Source organism: Ochlerotatus camptorhynchus, unplaced genomic scaffold (genome assembly GCF_037179485.1).
Source record: "Ochlerotatus camptorhynchus isolate MF236.1 unplaced genomic scaffold, CSIRO-AGI_Acam_v1.1 ptg000094l, whole genome shotgun sequence".
Classification (NCBI taxonomy): domain Eukaryota; kingdom Metazoa; phylum Arthropoda; class Insecta; order Diptera; family Culicidae; genus Ochlerotatus; species Ochlerotatus camptorhynchus.
The window spans coordinates 6,175,628-6,197,609 of NW_027040584.1; the positions used below are offsets into that span (position 1 = coordinate 6,175,628).

Here is a 21,982-nt window from a genome sequence, read left to right on the forward strand (position 1 = left end):
CATAATTTGTCAATTTATAAAAAAAAATTATCACTGGATAACTTTCAAATGACAGTTTTAACGTGTTAAATGCAGTGTCTTTTAAATTCTGTAAGTGTTGCTGAACGTTTGATATGTCTAGGCATCGAATTGTAAACATTTATTCCTTTAAAATATAATGAATTTTGTGAAACACAAGTCAAGACATGTGGTGTTTTTATTTCAGCCGCATTTCTAGTATTATATCTATGAAAGTCACTTCCTCTTTCAATTCGATCACACAAATGTCGAGGCAGCAAACCGTTAACTACTTTTTTGAAAATGAAACACCATAGTCAAATATACAATTCTTTGCTTCATCGACAACCATTATAAGGCGTCTAGCATCAAAGTTGAGGAAGTGAATCTATTACATCTCAAAACCATACGCCTTGCTTTATTCTGCAAGCGCTGTATAATCGATATTTGTGTTTATTGGCCAGAAATAAAATGAAAGGGCCAAAGTCTAGATGAGGAGAGATGATTGATTGGTATAGCTGTATTTTACTGGCAATAGTTAAATCGTTTTTCAGTCGACATAGAATTCCACACTTCTTGGCAATTTTCTTGATGACATTGTCAATGTGAGAGTTGAAGTTAAGTGTGTCATCAATAATCACGCCAAGATATTTAATCTCCCGAACGCAATCAATAGTCTCATCATCAATTACAACAGAGACGTTCCCATTTAATCGATTCCGCGAAATTACCATAAATTTAGTTTTACTTGTATTCAATTTCAACTGCTTATTCTTCAGCCATCTACTTAGAGAACGCAAATCTTTATTCAAGTCTAAAATGGCATCATATTAATCCTTAGCTACAATGAATAACACAGTATCATCTGCAAAAAGATTAATATCGCAGAATCGTAAAATACGTCGCAAGTCGTTAATATACATATAATATACAAGGTTATTCCCCACGGGACTGGAAATAGAATCATTAAAAACAGTCCGTTGAGTTCTGTCAGACAAATAGCTTTTAAACCATTTCTATGCAGTACTCGTAAATCCAAAGCGCTTGATTGAATTCAAAAATTTGAAATTGTTTCAAAAGCGTGTTTAAGATTATTTTTTTTTACTTTAGTTGGCTAGTTCATCTCTACGTGTTTTAGATCCAAGTTATTTTTCCACTTCGCTAATACCAAATTCAAAGCGGTTTCACAAGAATGACCTTCCCGATATCCCGATTGTGCTGGTATCAACAAACTATTACTATTTTAATACTTCAACAGCTGGCCTTTAACAACAAGTTCTAAAATTTTCTCTAATGAGTACACCGTGTTAATGGACGGAACTCTTCGGATTTAATCGTTGACAAAATAATCTTTAAATTTAGATGGAATTACTCGTTCCTTTAAAAGTAATGGACCGCGGGGTTTGCAATTACTAGGTTTTAAAAAGGATTTCAAATTTTTCGAATGAATCTAAATCCACTAGACTAGAATTGTACGAATGTGAAGAAAAACTGACACTTTCAAATCCGTCACACTCAACACAAGTGCCAATAAGCGTATACTATGATTAGATGCTCCAGTTTTTGGCTGAACGTGAAAATCGTTATATTTCGTCACTCAAAGCTCAAACTATCCATAATACCATTGTTATTAATCATAATTCACACGAGCGTCAAACACTGCAGCTAGGGTCAAAACTGGCTCACTAACCCTACTTACGTTGTCTGTACCCTGGGATAAATTTGACCCTGAATTAAAATTGCCGCAGCTGAACGAAATTGCAATGGATTTCTGAAATTTCAAATATTTTGAACAGTAAAAGTAGTAGACCTTCAGTAAAAATTAATAGACTTTTATTTTGGAGGGATGGATCTCTCGGGGGGGGGGGGGGGGCGGCGTCATTGTAAAAATATCCCCATGAATTGGCATATTTTGATGTTAGAGATGTTTATATCACGAGGTCCCAACCATATTGGATGTTGCTTCGTTTTGCAAAGATATTCATAAATACAAGGTCTTCAAAACTATGCAACAATTAACTCACTAGATGGCGCTAAAACGAAAATAATTAAGCTGCGCTATATAAGCTCATACCGATGGTTCCCGCCTTGAGCAATGTTATTCAGATGAATAAGACCTATCTTAAGAAAAAATAATTTGGTTCAAATTTTTTGTGAGAGACTTGTATCTTTTTGAATATTTCAAATTGTTTGAGCCTTTCAAATTAAAAAAAAAAAATCATTTTAAAAATGTCTTATGGATACTCTTTTGATTAATGTTTCAATTTACTCACCGTTTTTGGCTACCTATGAACCGATAAACAGTCGATGGCTCTTTCTGGTTATTCCGGGGGAATCGGGAAATACTTTTTAAACATTATTTTACTTCCAGAAATATCTTCCACCTAACATCGCAAATTATTTTACGATTCCTCTCGGAAACTTATTTCGACTTCCCTTGGAAGTTTCTTCAACCTTCGCTCGAATGATTCTTCCATCTTTTCCTGCCAGTTTTTTCAACTTTCCCGGAACTTCAGGGATGCTTCCAGATGTTGATTGCAGATCCAAACTAGCTGCAGGAACTTTTAAGAAGTTCTGAAAAGACTTTTGAGTAAGTTTCGATAAATTGAAGAATGTTTCAATAACTTCTGTTAAAATTCTAAAACCCGGTCCAGCGAACTCCAGTGAACTTAAGGAAACATCATAAATATTTTGGATACTTCACAAGTCCAAAGAACTTCTGGAAAATTTAATGGTTTTCAGGACAGTTCCTTCAGTTTCAGGATAATTGAGAGAACTTTAGAAAGCTCCGAGAACATCAGGACTGATCAATAAAATTCAAGGAAATCGCTGAAATTTCAAAGGAGTTCCGAGAAACTCAGGCAATTTCCGAAAACTTCAGCAATAGTCCAAGGGGCTCATGCAAATTTAAGAAACGTAAGGGAAGTTACATGAGCATTAGCACATTGTGAGAACATTTTATGGGAAGTTCCGTGCTTATTTGAGGCAGTGTTGATAACTTTTAAAAATTAGAAAAATCGGGAAGATCAGAGAACTGCAATGCTGATGTTACAATATATTCAAGAAAATTGTGAGAGCGCTTAAGAAATTTCGTAATCTTCAAGAAAGTTTAGAGACCTTCAAAGCTGATTAGAGATATTCCGGTTGTCTCATTATATTCAGGGAAGTTCCAAGTATTTCCAAGATGATCAGAGTACTCCAAAACAGCCCGAAGAAATATGGAATATGCCTAAGTATATTTCAGGAATGTTCCAAAAACTTCAAGGGCGTTGCGAAGTCTTCAGGGATGTTTTATGACCATTTGGAAAATTTTCTGGATCATTAGAACATCCCCCAAGAGCTCTTTCTTCCGGAATTATGTCCTTGTTTCTTTCGACTGTTCCGTTAGCGCTCTGGCTTCCAACTTCCTCAAGAATTTTTTTTTCCAATCTTCCTTAGGAAGCTTCTTCCATCTTCTCCAGGAAGTTCGATTAAACTTCTCCCAGAAATTTCTTTCGTCTAGTTCTGGAATTTTGTCCAGTTGTTTTTTTTTTTACTTCTATTGGAAGGTTTTTCCGAGCTCCTTCTGGCTTCCCCTGTAAATGGCTACTTCTGGAATTTATTTCTGATTTCCGAAACTTTTCTGCCTTCCTTTGAATGTGAAATCCGATTTTTTTTCTGAATGTTTCTTTAAATTTTCGCCAGAAGTTTCTCAATTTATGTTTTGGAAGTTTCACGGATGATTTTCCGACTTCTCTCAGAACTTTCCTCAAATTTTCTCCAGGAGAGCTTCTTTCTTCTTTCTCTAGATGTTGTTTTCAGCTTCCTCCAGAAGAGAATTCAAACATTTTCCGGAGTTTTGTTCCAAAATTTTACGATCATAGTCCAAAAGATAAAAATTTTCGCTTTCAAAAACGAAAAAAAATTAAAATTAATTAAAATAGTAAATACCGATAAATACCGATTTTTTTTTTAAACCGTTGATACCGATAAGCTTTAAAACATTCTGGCAACGCTGCTCTCGATGTGTATCACGCGATCGTCTGTATACTCGGCAGCAACCATTGTGTGATGCTTATTGTTCTTCATCTGCAGTTCTTTCGGTCGATGGGTCGTGGGCCTTGTAAAGCAACCGTTTTGTGATGTATCAGTCGCAGTACGGATTCTTCGATGAATGGCCGCTCATATGGGCTGCAGCTCGCTGCTTGCGGGCAGGCTTTCGTTGTGTACTGGAGAACAATGTTGAACGCCACGCGCCGAAAGCACTGCTGCTGCTGCTGATGATGACGACCAACCAGACACCACCACACACGATGATTTAATAACCATCGCTCGGTGAGACCGGATGGAATTCGATTTGGAAATCTGTGTTAGAGAAACGGCTGATAATTTTGATCACCACAGTTTCTTAGAAAAATTTACAATTGAGTGGCTTCTGTAGAATTTAAATCCATCCGCTATTGACAATGTTATATGTGGTCAAAACCTCACCACTTTTCGTAACGGGGTCGATTTTGGTTTTTTGAAATTGCAGCCCAAAAATATGGTTGAGAACCTCGTTCAAAATGTGAACTTGTTGCAGCGAGAATTGCTCCCCTTTGAATTTCATTCGACCTTTTGTTAATTTCGACCTTTTGGCTTTAGAGATGTAGTCATTTGCCATGTTCCAAGACTGTCTTCATACCACAAACTTGTGTTTAATAAGCTTCCACTTCATATAGAATTGAGGGTTTAATTATCATTAGCAATAAGAAAATTATCCAAAAGCATGTTCATCACCTTGAAGGAGATAGCCTGCTCTATTTTGCATACCGTGCATGTCCCAATTTCACAGAAAGTAGCTGGACAAGCAATTTTGGAACGGCGGCTACGAACGTCTAATTTTAGGCCAGGCCCGTGCGCGCACCGCACACGTTACAACCTTGTAATTAATCGGTAATTCGTCGTTCCTCCACTAGCATCGTAAACGCAAACATCAAACTCATCATCATCGTCGTCGTCGTCGCGACTGGTCTCCTCTATTTTTATCCACATCCATCGCGTGCGGTGCGGGCAAGAGAAGATCGCTAATCGCTACGTTCACGCGCTCCCGACTCCTCCCGTTCCTGCTTTAATAATCCAATGTAGTTTTTGGCTTCGGGGTTAGTTTTGTTATAATGGGGTTAAGATCAAATTTCCGTAAGCAAACCGGCACTTTAGTTGTTCGAACGGGTTTGGACAAAAACTGGAATGATTCTATCAAAGATGGCTTCTAAATTTATTTTCAATGATTCACTAGGAGCGCTTCGTTTGATTTTGGAGAAAAATGGATGTAAATATTCATACTAAGCGTTTTTAGAGGCTTTGTTTTGTAGTCGTCGAATTCATGTATTTGAAGTTTCTGATCGATACGACGGAAATGGGCACTTATGCCGAATAAGTTCTCCACCCAATCACATCGAATTACGTCATCGCCATTTTGGCGGAGAAATGGAGGAAAGCGTCACCAAATTTGCTCGGACAGCTTGTTGTAGCTGTCGTCGAGAGGTGGTCGGACGGATGGGCCGGAACAAGGGACTGCAAAGCAATTGGAAGCCTTCTCCTCCGTGGGTGGAAATCCGGTATTAATCGGTTGTTTGTGTTGGCATCGATTAGTGGGATATAATTTGGAGCGCTATAATAATGATAATGACGCTGGCCTGCGGGAAGAGGGAGAGACCAAGCCGGGGGCGGTAATGTGATGGATGAGCGATTAATGGAGTACGTGTTTGGAATATGGTCACTGTTGATATATTGAACAGGTAAACGCCCTCAATTTGTTTGCATTAGGTAAACGCTGGGGGATGGGATGTCGGTCAATTGAAATGGCTTTAACTCTGGCTCTGGTTCTCGTAAGTACATAAATTTGCATGTACTTTCACTCAATAATTCCTAAAACTAGCAAATCAATGCAACCATAAAATAAAGACCACTAAAAAGCTTTCACATGGTGGTCTTAGATATACGTGACCTCACAAGTCGAAAACTACATGCTACAAATCATCCCTTATCTCCCTTGCTGAAACCGACCGTTGTCGCAGCTGCGGTCATCTTTGGCTAAAAAATGAACCCTCACATACTGCCTTTATTTCGAACCGATGTTCACAACGTGCTTCAACAGCCCATCCTTCCAGTTACGCGTGTCATGTTTGTATCGACTCCGACGAGATCCCACCAACTGTATAGACTCGTCCTACAACATGGATCAACGCCGATTGCCAAGCTCAATAGACTAGGAGGTACCTTTATCGCACGTGCCCCTTTCGCCAAACCAACGGATTTCTCGTCGAACATATCATCATCAATTTTCGTTATTTTTCAATCTAGAAAAACGTGCTATCGCAAACGAATTGGGTTTTATGCAAACAAGGAACGCGCCGCTGCCGACCACTGCCACCGCCATCAGGATCCGAGAGTGAACATTTTGTCATCCCCTCTGATTTCGCCCTATAACGTACCACACTTCTGGCAATGGTGTCCTTCGTCGTTCGTCGTAGTAATGGTGGAACTGGTGGAGAAAGAATCTTTCACGTTTTCACTTCGGTCCGAGTTGGACGTGTGCACAACAATGAAACGGCAAACAGGAATTGACGGAAAAAGTGCAGTTTTTGGATGAGTTGAATGGAATTTTGATTCTGTAGATTTTGATTGGCTGTACTGTCAACATCGCTCCAGTAGGCTTGCCGGTGGTACTTAAATAAAATGAATGGTTAATATGGTGGGGCCTCCCTTAGCTCAGCCGGTAAAGGTGCAGCTACAAAGCAAGACCATGCTGGAGGTGGCTGGGTTCAATTCTCCCGGTCCGGTCTAGGAATTTTTTGGGTTGGAAAATTTCTCGACTTCCCTGGGCATAGAAGTATGATTGGACTTGCCACACAATTAAACCAATGCAAAAATGGTACAGGCATCGAAAGCTCTCAATTATCCTTTTCATTCATGGAATACAGGTGAGCGAATATTGTAACAATAACAAACAATCGGATTCGGAGTTGGTGCTGATACTGAACATGCTGACTTCTGGTGAGTTGTCAACTTGCTTTAGAATGACATTCGCTGTCATTTTTGCGCCTGCCAGAGACTGGGGACGCTGGGAACGTACACAAGTACAGTACAAGGTGGAACTCCTAAATATGTAAAGGTGATGGATCTTTTTAGCTATAAAATTGCAACGATCAATATTTGCAATATTTCAAACCAGACGAAAGTTGATGCACTAAGATCATTCATCCGATCGTCAGAGCTAGATGTCATTTTACTTCAAGAAGTGCAAAATAATCAGTTGGAATTACCAGGATATACGATAATTTTCTACGTCGATGCCGATCAGCGTGGTACAGCCATTGCGTCTAAGGACCAGTACAATGTTCATAATGTTGAAAAAAGTTTAGATAATCGCATAATATCGATGAGAATTGGCCCAGTTACGTTCATCAATATCTATGCTCCTTCTGGCGCTTTACAAAGAACAGCAAGGGAGAATTTTTTCAATTCCTCCGTTGCACACTATCTCCATCATTCCACGGAGCTGGTTGTGCTAGGAGGTGATTTCAACGCAGTAGTTAATGCAAAAAATGCAACTGGAAGCAGCAGTATTAGTCCGATGTGCAAACGGCTTATAAACGCAGCAAAACTAGCAGATACATGGGAAGAGCTGAATGGGCATAGGGTCGAGTTTTCCTACATCAGGTCGAATACAGCGTCACGTCTCGATCGCATTCTAATCTCAAATTCAATGTGACCTCAGCTGCGTACAGCACACTTTACGGTTAATTCATTTTCGGATCACAAAGCGTACATTGTGCGTATTGTCCTTCCGCACTTAGGAACTCTTGCTGGGCGTGGTATTTGGCGTCTCCAACCACATGTGCTAGATGATATGGAAGTCATAAACGAACTATCTAGAAAGTGGGCTTACTGGGTACGAGCAAGACGATATTATTGTTCGTGGATGGAATGGTGGATTTTACATGCAAAGCCTAAGGTAATCTCGTTTATGAAATGGAAAACTTCTATCATTCACCGAGAGTTCAAAGATGCGATAGAGCTTTATCGTTGCCTCTTAAAAGAAGCATATGATAACTATCATGGCAATCAAATGCAGCTCGCGACGATCAATCACATCAAAGCTCAAATGCTTCGTCTGCAAAACAAATTTTCATCAAATTTTCAAAAAAGTAATGAAACTTTTATCTCCGGAGAATCAACAACTTTGTTCCATGTTGCTCAAATCCATAGTTAAAAATCAAAAACCTCTATTTCGATGCTGCAGACAGAAGATGGCACCGAAGTTCGGGATCAAACCCAAATAAAAGAGAAAATTAGATGCTATTTCGAGACCTTATACTCTTCAGTAGACGCTGAACATCCTGTTGACTTTATACCAGCCAGAGCAATCCCTGAAGATAACCCTGCAAATGAAAACCTGATGCAAGAAGTAACCCAAAACGAAGTTCTAGCAGCAATTAAAGGCAGCTGCTCTCGAAAATCGCCGGGTGCCGATGGGCTACCAAAAGAATTTTTTACTAAAGGCATGGAGGATAATTGGACACGAGTTCACTATTGTCATCAATGATGCATTACAAGGGAGTGCGACAAAACAATTCTATGATGGAATCTTGGTGCTAGTTAAAAAGAAAGGAAATGACAAAACTGAAAAGGGGTATCGGCCAATTTCACTCTTAAACTTCGATTATAAAATCTTAGCAAGAATCCTCAAACAAAGGATGAATTGTTTGCTTCCGCTAGTATTGTCAGACAACCAGAAATGCTCAAACGGAGGAAGATCTATTTTTGAAGCAAAAAAAAGCATCTACGATAAAATTTGTCAATTAAAAATTTTTCGTAGAAGCGCACTGTTAGTGTCTTTCGATCTAGATCATGCATTTGATCGCGTAAATCATCAATTCTTGAAGCTAACTTTGAATCGAATGAATTTCAACCCCAGTTTTGTAAACCTACTCGTCACGATTTGGAATCAATCGTTCTCAAACATTTTGGTCAACGGTCATTTGACACCGGAATTTAAAATCAATCGTTCAGTACGACAACGTGACCCGCTTTCAATGCACCTTTTTGTTGTATACCTGCAACCGCTGCTAGATGCACTCTCACAAAGATTTCCTAGTTCTGTGATTAACACCTATGCAGACGACATCTCCATGTTTCTGGACAATGAACAAGTAGTAGTTCAAGTGGTAAATGTCTTCAATGAGTTTGGATTATTTTCTGCGTCTATATTAAATAAACAGAAAACTATAGCAGTTATAATTGGAAACGTCAACCTCACCTCAGACACGGAATGGTTAAATGTTGAAAACTTTGTTAACATTCTCGGTGTACGCTACGGAGAAAATATTAAACAAGCACAGAAACTAAACTGGCAGTCCGTTCTCAACGGACTCCGAACCCGACTCTGGTTTCACCACCCGAGGAAGCTGAACCTGCTACAGAAAATCATTTTGATGAACACATACATAAACTCAAAACTCTGGTATATGGCCTCAAATATACCACTCACAAAGGGATTTGCTACAAAAATAAAGGCAGAGATCGGGAAATTCATTTGGCACGGCCAATCCTTGCAAAGAATAGCTTTTGCAAATCTAATTCTCCCAAAATCTAGAGGAGGTCTAAACCTACATGGTCCAGAAACAAAAGCGAAAGCTCTGCTTGTAAATCGGATGATGAATTTCGCACAGCAACTTCCACTATTGAGCAGCTTCCTGGAGAATCCAAACACTACAATACCAGCAATTTTCAACCACGTAACTATACTGAAGGCGGAACTGCCTCACTTACCGGATCAATTGAGCAACACCCCATCATCCCAAGGATTATATCTTCACTTTCTGACGCTGAAACCGGATCCTGGATTTGTATCGGCTGTACAACGCGACTGGAAAACTGTTTTCAAATATCTCCACAACAAAGTTCTAACATCATCGCAGCGCTCAAATTGGTTTGTGGTAATGCACAAGAAGATAAGGCATAAAGGATTGCTGTTTCAACGAGGTGTAGTAGATAACCCCTATTGTGAATCATGTCCGGGAGAGCTAGAAACCACGATACACAAGCTCTTCTGTTGCCAACATGTCAGAGATATCTGGAGGTTCCTACGAAGAAAATTATTGCATCACGATTCTAGGTTAGCCAGATTAGAACAAGAGGAATGGATTTATCCGTACTTCCGAAACAGTAATGAAACAACTAAAAACTGTATAATTAAATTATTAGGTCTTTACTTTAGCTATCTAATTGAAACCCATGAAAACTCAATAGGATTGGACAATTTTGTATTTTATCTAGCTATTAACAACTAAGCAACAAAATATAAGGTTTTACAAAAAAAAATACTCATCAATAAGGGGTGATGCACATATCATGTCACGCTCTAAGGGGACGCTGAATGACCTCATTACGATTCACTTCGTCCGTTGCTGTAAAAAGGAGCCCATACTACGGAACAGTACTCTAATGTGGAGCGGACTAGCGAACAATAGAGTGTTTTTAAACAGAAAATGTCCCTAAAGTCTTTGGCGAAACGAAAAACGAAACCAAGTTGAGAAGCCTTAGCGGAAACATAAGTCACATGAAGGTGAGTTATTAATCAAGTAGGACGCCTAAGTCTTTAATGGTAGATTCACGGCTTAATATTTGCTCCTGCAGGCTGTAATAGATAGGTGACTTTTTCCTGGAAAACGTTATAATGGCACATTTAGAAGCATTTAATACCATCCTGTTCTTGTCACACCAAACAGCAAAACCGTCCAGCTGCTGCTGAAGAAACAATGTACACTGGAGTCGCTTTTTACGCGGGTGATATGTCCCGCGTAAAAAAAACCGCGTAAAAAAAAACCGCGTAAATTCCGGAATCCGCGTAAAAAAAAACCGCGTAAATTCCGAAATCCGCGTAAAAAAAACCGAGTAAAAAAAGACCGTGTAAGAAAAAAACGCGTAAAAAGCGATATACCGCGTAAATTCTGAAATCCGCGTAAAAAAAAACCAAAATCCGCGTAAAAAAAAACCGCGCAAATTCCGGAATCCGCGTAAAAAAAACCGCGTAAATTCCGAAATCCGCGTAAAAAAAAACCGCGTAAAAAAAAACCGTGTAAAAAAAAACCGCGTAAAAAGCGACTCCAGTGTATATGACAAAGTATAGTTTGAATAGTCCCAGATGACTGCCTTGAGGTACACCAGAAGAAACAGCGAACGGTTGAGAGAAATGATCTCCAATCTTCACTGACATATGCCGACCGGTGAGGAATGAGCGAAGCCAATCAAGAAAGGAACCGTTAAAGCCAAGTCGCTCTAGTTTGGCCACTGCAATCTCGGGATTGATTCTATCAAAAGCAGCAGAAAGATCGGTGTAGATAGCATCCACTTGATGACCTCTTTCCATCTCGCGTATGATTGATGATGTGTATTGAACGAGAACTGTAGCGGTCGACCTCTTCGGCATAAATCCGTGTTGTTCAGTCGCGATGTAACTAGATCATGTGTGTTTTAAATAATCTAGCACCAATAGTTCAAAAAGTTTTGAGACTGTACATAAAGCAGCGATACCACGGTAGTTGGACACCGACTGCTTATTACCTTTTTTGAAGACAGGGATAGTAAAAAATCCTTCCAGCAGTCGGGAAAGATCCCAGAATCCAAAGAAAGGTTGAAGATGGATGGTAAAGGTACGGCCAGCACTCCAATACAGTAATAACCGCGGAAGGGATTCCGTCAGGGGCCAGTGCTGAAAGAATTTTTCAAACGAAGGTCTGCTCTACGAACATCATTAGTTCATATAGGCGGATGCTACCCAACAGCAGAAAGTACGGGAACATCACTTACGGCGGCTACGATGTTCTCGTTAGGTAAATTTTCTTTGACAAAGACACTGCTGAATTGTGACATGAACAGGTCAGCAATTTCCTCCGTATCGGACTCTTCACGATCCGTATTGTACATGGTAGAAGGTAAGCCCAATTCCTTCCGAAAATCGTTCACATGATTTTAGAAACTCTTGGGATTTGCTTTGAGTTTAGTTTGTAGATGGCGCTGATGGGCTTGATAAAGCTGTTTGTTAAACCGCTTAAACTGTTGTTAACGAGGTTGTACTTCCTCTTCGAGGCATCCGTTCGAAGTTTACAAAATTTCTTCAAGGCAGCTCGTTTGGATGACTTCAGTCGCTTGAGTCGGTGGTTGGTCCAAGGAGAGTTATTAGATATGGGTGGAGTTGTCATGGGTACAAATTGATCGATCGCATACACGACAATACTCGATAAAATGGAAGAGGCAGCATTCACGTCACGATCTCAGAGTTCATCGTCCCAGCTGATGTTTTCGAGAAAGGTTGCCATTCCCTCGAAGTCAGTCCTACGGTAGTCATACGATACGCTGTCCACGGTAACCCGAAAAGAGCAAGCCTGATATAAGTGTAATGATAACTGCAGAGGTGAATGGTGTCTATAACGTTTAACTAGTGGTTTGGGTGCCTCTTGGACTGAGCAATTAGAGGCGAGTTCACGGCTAAGGATACATGGATCAAGCAGTCTATGATTTTCATTGGCGATCCCGTTCCGTTGCAGAAGATCAGAGAGATGCTACTAGAGGTGTAATGTATGAAGCATTAGAGCGAGGATGAAAGAACTCTGTTTCATTCGATGACCAGTTGACTGAAGCAAGATTGAAATCACCAACAACAAGGATTTCGTCAGTCGCATTCATCTTGGATACAACCCAAAAAAGTGAATCAATGTGTTGATCGATCAACTCAGAATCGTCAAGTCGATCCGCGGGTAAATACAACACGCAAATGAGCACTTTCAACGGTAGGGTAACAGCCACCCACACCTGTTCGACACCTGAGCTATTAGGTGGATGAAGTAACCGAGAGTTAAAAGTAGAACGATCAGCAAGATTGAATACTAAAAGAACATAAAAGCGCATGCTATCAATTGAAATTTGAGTGGTTTTTATGAGTTTATTCTTGGAATGAGTTTTTAATTTGTAGATTCGAAATTTCTTTTTTAATAAGATTTTATAAAGATTTTCCGTACACTGGTTGCGATGTAAAGGGCTCGGTGTTCTAATGGCGACCGGTTTTGCTTACTGAGCAGAAGATCGTGGGTTTTATCTCAGTTGATCTTTAGTGTATGGAGTCACTGAAACATGCATAGTTAGAATGGATGGTCACACCCAGCCCCAGTCAGTTGATTTATTGTGCGATTTCGTTCTAAATAATACTTTAATAATTAGAGAAAATTAGGCTTTCAATATTTAGCATTAAACTCATGCATTTGGTTAATGATACATGTGATGCAAATCCAAATTTTCAAATGGACAAGTGGTTTCATTGTCAGCCTCTGTGTACTTTTTCCCAAGTAGAGGTTAAAATGTCTGTCTATCTCCCCCTCTAGAAATAACAACTTGTCTCACCACTGCTCACATTGCCTTTAAAGCCACCGAAATGGCGATTTAGTGCTCCAATCCTAAGCACGGCATAAAGAAACCCCAGTTTTGGAAAACCACCGTTCACATCAACGTCAATTCCATTCCTCTCAATCGTGTTCGATATCGTGTATTTACAGAAAAACCCCGGCGTCTCAGGTGAGCATAAATAACGAAACTATCAATTTTCCTAGAGCAACCCAGATCCGGAGGCCGCGTTCTCCCTTGCTCCCTCCCTCCCTCCTAGAGACAACTTCCAACCGAAAGGAAAACTAAAATCAAAGTGACAGCCGTGCTCCTTTTCTCTCTCTCTTTATTTCCCACCATCCACAGTAGTCAGCAGCTCCAATCCCGTCAGAAGACACGAAAAACAACCGGGAAAGCTAAACCAATTCGACTGTTTTCGGAACAAGGAAATAAATCAGAGCCTAATTGAGCAAAACGAAATACTATCTGCTTCCTTTGGCTGTCGGAACGTTGGTCGGTCGGTCGGTCGGTCCGTCGGTTGGTCTCGGTACTCGGCGCACCTACGATTCGATTTCGATTTTCTTTGAATGTTTTCCCCCCCCCCCCCCCCCCCCCCCGGCCCCGGGTTTGGTTGGAGGATGCCATTTCCGGAGGGGATGTGAGCCCAAGCACCAAGCACTACTGACTTGTATGATAGGGGTGTATAGACGGAGAATTGCAGCTGGAGAATCTGTGCCGCACTTTAAATCTTTGCACACGTGAGTCTCGGTTGCTGCTGCCGGCAAAATGCTGAGAACATCAATCTATGAATAACAGAGTACTTTTCGTCGCATCCAAAATCCGACCCGAAACGTACCTACCTACAGCCTTTGGTGAAAATTGATGTGATTTTCAATTTTAATTTGGAACGCTTCAGCTGCGACAGCTCTCCTCTAGCCGCCTCTCTGACTGTGTCCTATATTTCCTTGTCGATGCGTGTGTTAGTGTGTCTGTCGAAGGGGGTGAATTATTGGCTCTGCTGGATATTGCTCCCAAAGCATATACATATTGGTATTCTGGAGAGTGATTACGCAACTGAAGGAGGCACTGATAGAACAAGCAATAATGGTGAATGCTGGTATTAGGATTGATGGAGAATCATTTTTTTTCCACTATATCTTCTGCTCTTTTAATGCAGGGTGGCCTTAATCACGTTGTGACATATTTGAGGATTATTTGAAAATCTATTTCAATGTAAATTGAAAAGGACACCGAAACTGAGAAACATGTGAACCTCTAAGCGCTTCTGGAAAGTTCGTTGAAAGTTTGAATTCCTTAATAGGCGTTCAAGTAGCTTAATGAAGCACTGAAAGGGGTTTACGAACTACTGAAAAACTGTACTATCGATCCTAGTGGTCCATGAGATTTTGGAGAGGGAGGAACTTTATTAATACAACCAGCTTGCACGGAAATACACATAGGGTAAATTTTCTTCTCTCGTCTTCCATCTGGCACAACTTTTTGAAAACTGATCGAATTTTGACGAAACTTTCAATACTGAAAGAGGAGCACTTTCAAAATAAGCTGATGTCAAAGCATTCCAGAGCTAACCACTAGGGGCACTATCATAAAATATACTGTGCTTCCGGGTTCTATGCCTAATTGCAGGGGCAAAAGTCTCCACATATCTTCACCGTTAAGGCCCACACACATAGCATCAGTTATTGATATTGCTTGCCCTCGCACCACCAATCCGAAGTCACGATTGAGCTGCGATGTGAAGTTACACTTGCGAAGCAAGAGGAAAAGTGATGCCAGCGAAAACTTCGCATCGGATTTCAGTCGAACAGGCAAATTGACAACTAAATATTTTGGCTAACTGTCATATTTTACGGATCGTATTGCTAACGGATGCAATGTGCGTAGTCCTTTAATTTTTAACTTGCAGGTTGGACTTGATATTTGAAATTTGTAGAAAATAATGACATTCATTATCAACACTTTAACACTCCGAACACGATGCCTCCGGTAATGTGTAACGGCAAACTTGGAATGTTTGAAAAATCATAGCTCAATCATTTATTGACGAATTTCAAATCTGTTGGCGCAATTTGAAACTAAATACTTAAACAATCGTATTCGGAGTGTAAAAGAATTTATTTAACCAGAGTGTCCTCAGGGAATCTTTCATTTTCTGGGAATATTATCCTGGAATTTTTAAATTCTACAACCAAAGCAAATTTTTAAGAAGAATATACATACTTCAAACGTCAAACAATTTTATTTGGAATAATAAACATTGCACAGTGCTCCATAATGCAGATATAGGAGGAAGTGTATGTTTTGAGTCTGATATTGAAACTTTAGACTAAAAGTTTCTTCTAAAAAATTGTTCCTCATAGTTAGGCCCTCATTTTTATGACAATGAATTCTAGGGTGATTCTTATTATCATTGAAATCAAAAATTTAACTTTTTCGTTTGAAGGAATTCACATATACATTCTTCGGCAAAGTTATAGCTGTGCTAATTTCAAGCAACTTTGTTGAAAAGAACTTTTTTAGTATCTCTTGAATAGACCTGTGCGCCGATCAAAATATTTTCTGCCGGTGGCGGCGGCGTGGTGGCGTCACGCCGTTTGCTTTTGGCGGTGGCAGCGTGGGTCGGCGTGAGTTTATTTTTAATGATTTAGAAAAAAAAAAGTTTAAGGGTTTGTGCCTAGGGGCACGGACGGAAGCTTGACGTTGGACCGCTAGTGGACGGAACAAATATGTTGATCATTTAGTTTTTAACTCGTTCCGTTTTTGAAGTTATCAGGGCGAAAAGGCCGGTTGTTTTTCAAATGGTGGCCATACCAGTGCAAGTCGATGCCAACCGGATGACGGCAGCCTAGTCATGCTTCCTATTGCAGGAAGCCTTTCCTCCGGTCAATGTGGGTGCTTTCGTCGTCGTCTCAGTGATGCCACATATTCAGATTTATCTGTAATTATACAGATTTATCTGTAATGACACAGATTTTTCTCAACATTTTGATACAGAATTCTGTATATACAGATCACAGATTTTTTTAAATAGGGGAAATGGATGTAATGTCGGCCTAAAAGCCCCTAATTTGGGCTCATACATAAATTCAGAAATCGACTAAATTTTCAATAGCGACCAAAAATATCCATGAGTACCGCCCCAATGACGCGTTCATCTAGATAAAATTGATAAATAGCAGGCCAAATCTTAGATCCATAGGCCAACATTAGAGCAATTTCCCCTATACAGATTTTCAGATTTATCAAATAAGTGGAATATATGTTTAACTCTGGATTATATTTATTAATGTCCATGAATAATCCATTGAGTAGGTACGAGCACGTAACCAAATCCCAATTTTTCCATTTCAATTTCTAAAATTGTTGAGTAAAAAAAACAAATGACCTGACATAAAAAAAATTTTACCTCGGACATAAAAAATTCAAATTTTACGAAAATGTGATTGTTTCTTCATTATTTTTTTTTTCAAGTTTATCCCTCAATACTTGATTTTTTGTATTTTTAAACTTTTAAAAAAGATATAAATCACTCAAAAAATCATGATTCAGGATTTCGAGATTTTTTTAAATTTATTAATTTTTTAGAAAGCAAACTTAAGTCATTCTTTAAGATTATAAACCATGAACAAACTATTTCTGAAGTTCATATGAACTCAAAGTACATTTACGACGTCCTACGCTTATCCGTCTGTTGCACGAAAGCAAATTACGAAGAAAGCGACTTGGCAAGCGTTTTTATTATCGCTGCTTTTCTCATCCTTTCCTTTCATTGGTGAAATGGTGAGCAATCAACTGAGAATTGAGCTCGCTCTTGTGAGCATGCGCAATGTCTCGTTTGTTCGATTTGCGCTCTATCGTTGCGTCCGTGTTTGGGATTTTTTGTTTTATGTCTGAATTTTGTTTTTTTTTTTAATGGGACCCCCAGTATAGAAATTAAAGACGTAGTCCTACGTCAAAAATCATGATAGAAAAAACTTGCCATCCCATGGAATCATAACCGATACAAGCGTTACCTGGCAAACCGTGTTCACCGTACTACATAGGAATCTCTTATATACGCCTTTTGCCTCCCATTGTATACAAGTACTTATAATCTGGTGGTCAAATTATGGGTTTTAATGATCGTAAGGTTCATGGTTCGAATCCAGTCTGACACTTTATTTATTTTTTAACATCTTTGGAATAAAACAAATATATTATATTAACAATATTTGCTATGCATGCGAAATTCGTTTAGAAAACTATTTGACTATATGTTTAGTATTACTTCTGCGTGAAGTCAACGATTTACATAGTTGAAGATGCTAATATCAAATAACAGACTAAAGTTGTCATTTTTATACGATAGGTGAGGAGATCAAAGTAAGAATTGATAGTTCCGTTAGAGTACGGCAGTGTGAAAAAAATGCATATAGAGAGTAAAAAGCGAGCAAGGACAACTTTAGGAAGGTAAAAATCGGTTTTTATCATCTCTCTTTACCAAACTCCCCCTTTGGAGAGGAATGGTGAGGGGTATCCCCCCCCCCCCCGCCACCACTGGCAAAAAGAGATGATCACCGACACCCTCAAGACGATGTGTTTGAAACAGTTCTATCGATTTTTACCGCACTCAAGTTGTTTCAGATAAGGCATCCAGTTGTAGGTTTGGAAATTGCAGCTATTGTTACCTCTACCACGGTATGTGCTCCTGTCATCGTCGACTTGACGATCTCGAGGGACACAGGAAGGGTAGGTGCTGCTACTGTACCTTTCGACCAATGACATGAATAATGTACTTTGACTATATGTTTAGTATTACTTCTGCGTGAAGTCAACTATTTACATAGTTGAAGATGCTAATTTCTTCAACTATAGAAAAGTATGTCAAGTGCTTGTTAAGATTGCAGGGGGTGGAGTATTTCCAAAGTCTTACAACTCTTTTATTAAGGATAAGAAGAGTACGTTATGTACGGGTCGATAGTATTTCAAATCAATCTGTTGCATTATGTAACATTGGAATGGCATCTAGGAATTGTTTCATTTACTGAGCATTACACGATATTAATATGTTGATAGCGATAAATGATAGGCTTGTATTACTCTAATACATAATTGAATGTACACGCATTGTAGTCATATAACTTTTTGTTTATGTATTTTGAAAATTATGTTTTACGGACATACGTAGAATACCGCACAACTTGGACCTGGATGAGGTCAAATATCAACGTGTTGTTAATAATAGTCACTTATTCACCTTTATTTAAATCCGATCCGAATGATTCATTTCTGAGTGCTACATCCAGAAAGTGCGAACAAACGTCAAAAAACTAAATGACAATCGCTGCATCACACACAAGTTCTAATTTAAACGCGTTCAATATGCATTTGACCGAAAATGTGCAGGGGATTTTTCATCGGCGTGACACAAAATTATTCGGCGGCGTGAAAGATTTTACTACGGCGGCGCGCCGGCTCAATTTCATCGGCGGCGGAGGCGTATGAAAATCGTCGTCGGTGGCGGCGTGGCACGGCGGCGCACAGATCTACTCTTGAATTGACCAATTTAGAGCAATTTTCATAAATTGAGTTAGGGTGTCTCTAAAAAAATCAGTTTTTTTCATCAAGTTTTCTTATTTAAAATTTCTCAGCAAAGGTGTCTTCAAATAACTTGTAGATCTTTTGAATGCGTAGATTTTTGCTGCACAGAGCTTGTCGATATCTTTCGCCGATCAAGAGTTACTGACGTTTTTCTACTAAAAATATGTCCTTTTCAAATGTTAATATCTTTGGTTGGGGCTTTAAAAGTCATTACAATACGACTTTCATTTATATAGTTGAAGATGCTTCGTTGACTTCACGCAGAAGTAATACTAAACAAATAGTTAAAGTACATAAACTCTGCATGGGAGTTTACCATCAATTACTGTCATTGGTCGAAAGGTACAGTAGCAGCACCTACCCACCACGGGATCGTCAAGTCGACGATGACAGGAGCACATACCGTGGTAGAGGTAACAATAGCTGCAATTTCCAAACCTACGACTGGATGCCTTCCTTCAGATAATCGATTGAACTACAGGTACATGAGCGTGTCGGTGATCACCTCTTTTTGTCAGTGGTGGCGGGGGGGGGGGGGATACCCCTCACCATCCCTCTCCAACGAGGGAGTTTGGTAAAGAGAGATGATCAAACCGATTTGTACCTTCATTCATAAAAGTTGTCCTTGCTCGCTTTCTACTCTCTCTATATATATATACAATTTCACACTGCCGTACTCTAACGGAACTATCAGCTCTATGCTTTCATCTCCTCATCTTTCGTATAAAAATTACCATTCTAGTCTGTTATTTGAAATAAGCATCTTCAACTATGTAAATCGTTGACTTCACGCAGAAGTAATATATAACAATTTTTTTTTTGATTTCTTTATTAAAGAGACTTTCAGCCGTAGGCTGGTTCGTCTCTGAAAAATAATATATGAAAATACAGTTAATTCAAATTCATTTTTTTTTTCACTTTCTTCCTAGCTGCTTATTTTTGCTCCTCGTCTTGACTGGTGAGTCCGGAACTGACAATTCGTCTTCTTTTTCTTTCATCGAATTTTCATTTCCTGCTGATTCATCATTCTGGCAACCCTGGTTCGTAACATATCGTTTCGCATTGTTGTGTTTTTGTTTCGTTGACAGCCTTCGTTTGTTGGTGACGGTTAGAAATTCATCCGATTCACTATCCGTCGATTCTTGTGCGCTATTGTTTCCATCGGAGTGTTGGTGCTGGGTGTTTTTGCTGGTTTCGCCTATTGTAGATTGGGTTTGATTGGTATCGAGTAATGTTTGTTCGCTGTTTTCATAGTTTGTGACCTTTGCTGCGTCTGTAGGGTCATTGACAGTAATGCGTGATGTAGAGCTATTACACTTTTGTCGGGGATGAGCCTTTTGTCCACAGAACCTACAGGTTTTTGCTTGATTGCGATATGTAATCAATGTTGTCTCACTATCGATCGTCAGATAGGAAGGGATGAGTTGTTTGAGTTTCATCCGTACTACACGTACTCCATTGTAGATGCCGGGAAAATAATTCTTCCACATTTCTCTGCTGATGGAAAGAATAGTACCGTATGGTCGCATACTTTCTATAATCACCGTGTTAGGTGTTTTCGGAGGGAGATCATGGATTCTCACGGTAACGGCTTCGTCTTCCACGAACACGGGAATTTTGTAAGCTTTTTTCTCGCACTGCATAGTGTGTTGTAGATGGTGTGATGCAAAGTAGCGCTTGGCTGTTGCTGCATCTACCATCTCGACGTAGACACAGTTTCTAACATTGTGAAACTGGATGCTTAAGGTGTCCGCTATGTCCAGTTTCAACTCACCGTACATGAATTTCTGTACGGCAGATGCATCTGGTCGCTTCGGCAGCACACTAAAGTCTACTACCAAGGTGTTCTCACGTTTAGCACCCATCTGATAGAAAACTCATTAGCTTGTAACCTGATAACGAGACGGATAAAAGAAACACGTCTTTCACGTACGGGGCTTAGCTGTCAACTGATATATATAACAAATAATTGGAATACGCATCGCATGATTTGCCTCTTTGTTTAGAATTCACTCACGCAGCGCTAGTAACATTTTATTCAAAAGGCTTGCTTGAGCAGTCTACATTCACTGAAAACGAATCTTATTCAGAGAGTCACTTTTACGTAGGTAACTCATGCGCTGAGTGATGCAGAAATGTATCCTTACGATTGAGCAAATGGGTTGCTCACTCTCTGAGTTAGTTTCGTTTTCTGTGTTTCGACTAGATAGGAGATTGCTATCTCTAGTAATGTTATTCAGATGGATAAGAGCTATTGACTACTGGAAACAGAATGACCAGTAAATGGGAAATTCGGGAAAAAGTCGGAAATTCTAAAACACCGGGAGAAGTCCGTATTTTTATAGAGTTTTGACTACAACGCCAATTCAATTGCTTAAGTTCAAAGTAGAACTATTAGGTGGTTCTGTGTGAAATTACATGGAGATTGTAAAGAGGCTTACAGGTTAATTTCTAATATTCTTCAAAGAACTTCAAAGAAATTCGGAGTATTAAATTCTGAGGGAATTAGAAAGATAAGTTCCAAGGGACATCCGTGAAAAATATCAAGGGTTTCGAGTTTTTAATTAAATTTGTTAACCATTTATTTTGTCATTTATATATTACTAGCTGAGTGTATCCGGCCTTGCTCGCGATGCAATATTAGCTTGAGTTTATGCACCGATAAAAAAAAGCAATATATATAACGTAGCCCCCCCCCCTCTCTTATCTAAGGGGCTACCCCTTATTATCATCTCCTTATACCTCCACATGCCAAATTTGGTTCCATTTGCTTGATTAGTTCTCGAGTTGTGCAGAAATTTCTGTTTCATTTGTATGGTAGCCCATTGACCTCTTCCGATTTGGACCAAATTTGTAGGGAATGTCAAGGGGCGCATTTTCCATTTTTCGTGATTCTTTGGAAAGCATTACCTTCTTGTGTTCATATCTCCGGAACAAATAAAGCTACAAATTGCATTAGTTTTTGTTTTAATAAGGAAATTAG

At 39.4% G+C, this 21,982-nt stretch overlaps 1 protein-coding gene across 1 annotated transcript; it reads right to left on the reverse strand.

Annotated features, from left to right (window-relative positions):
- Positions 1–19,913: 19,913 nt before the first annotated feature.
- On the reverse strand, positions 19,914–20,896 carry LOC135698792 (uncharacterized). Its single transcript, XM_065218926.1, has one exon. It carries the CDS (start codon positions 20,862–20,864, stop codon positions 19,914–19,916), a length of 951 nt encoding a protein of 316 aa, XP_065074998.1. The 5' UTR covers positions 20,865–20,896.
- Between the last annotated feature and the right edge of the window lie 1,086 nt (positions 20,897–21,982).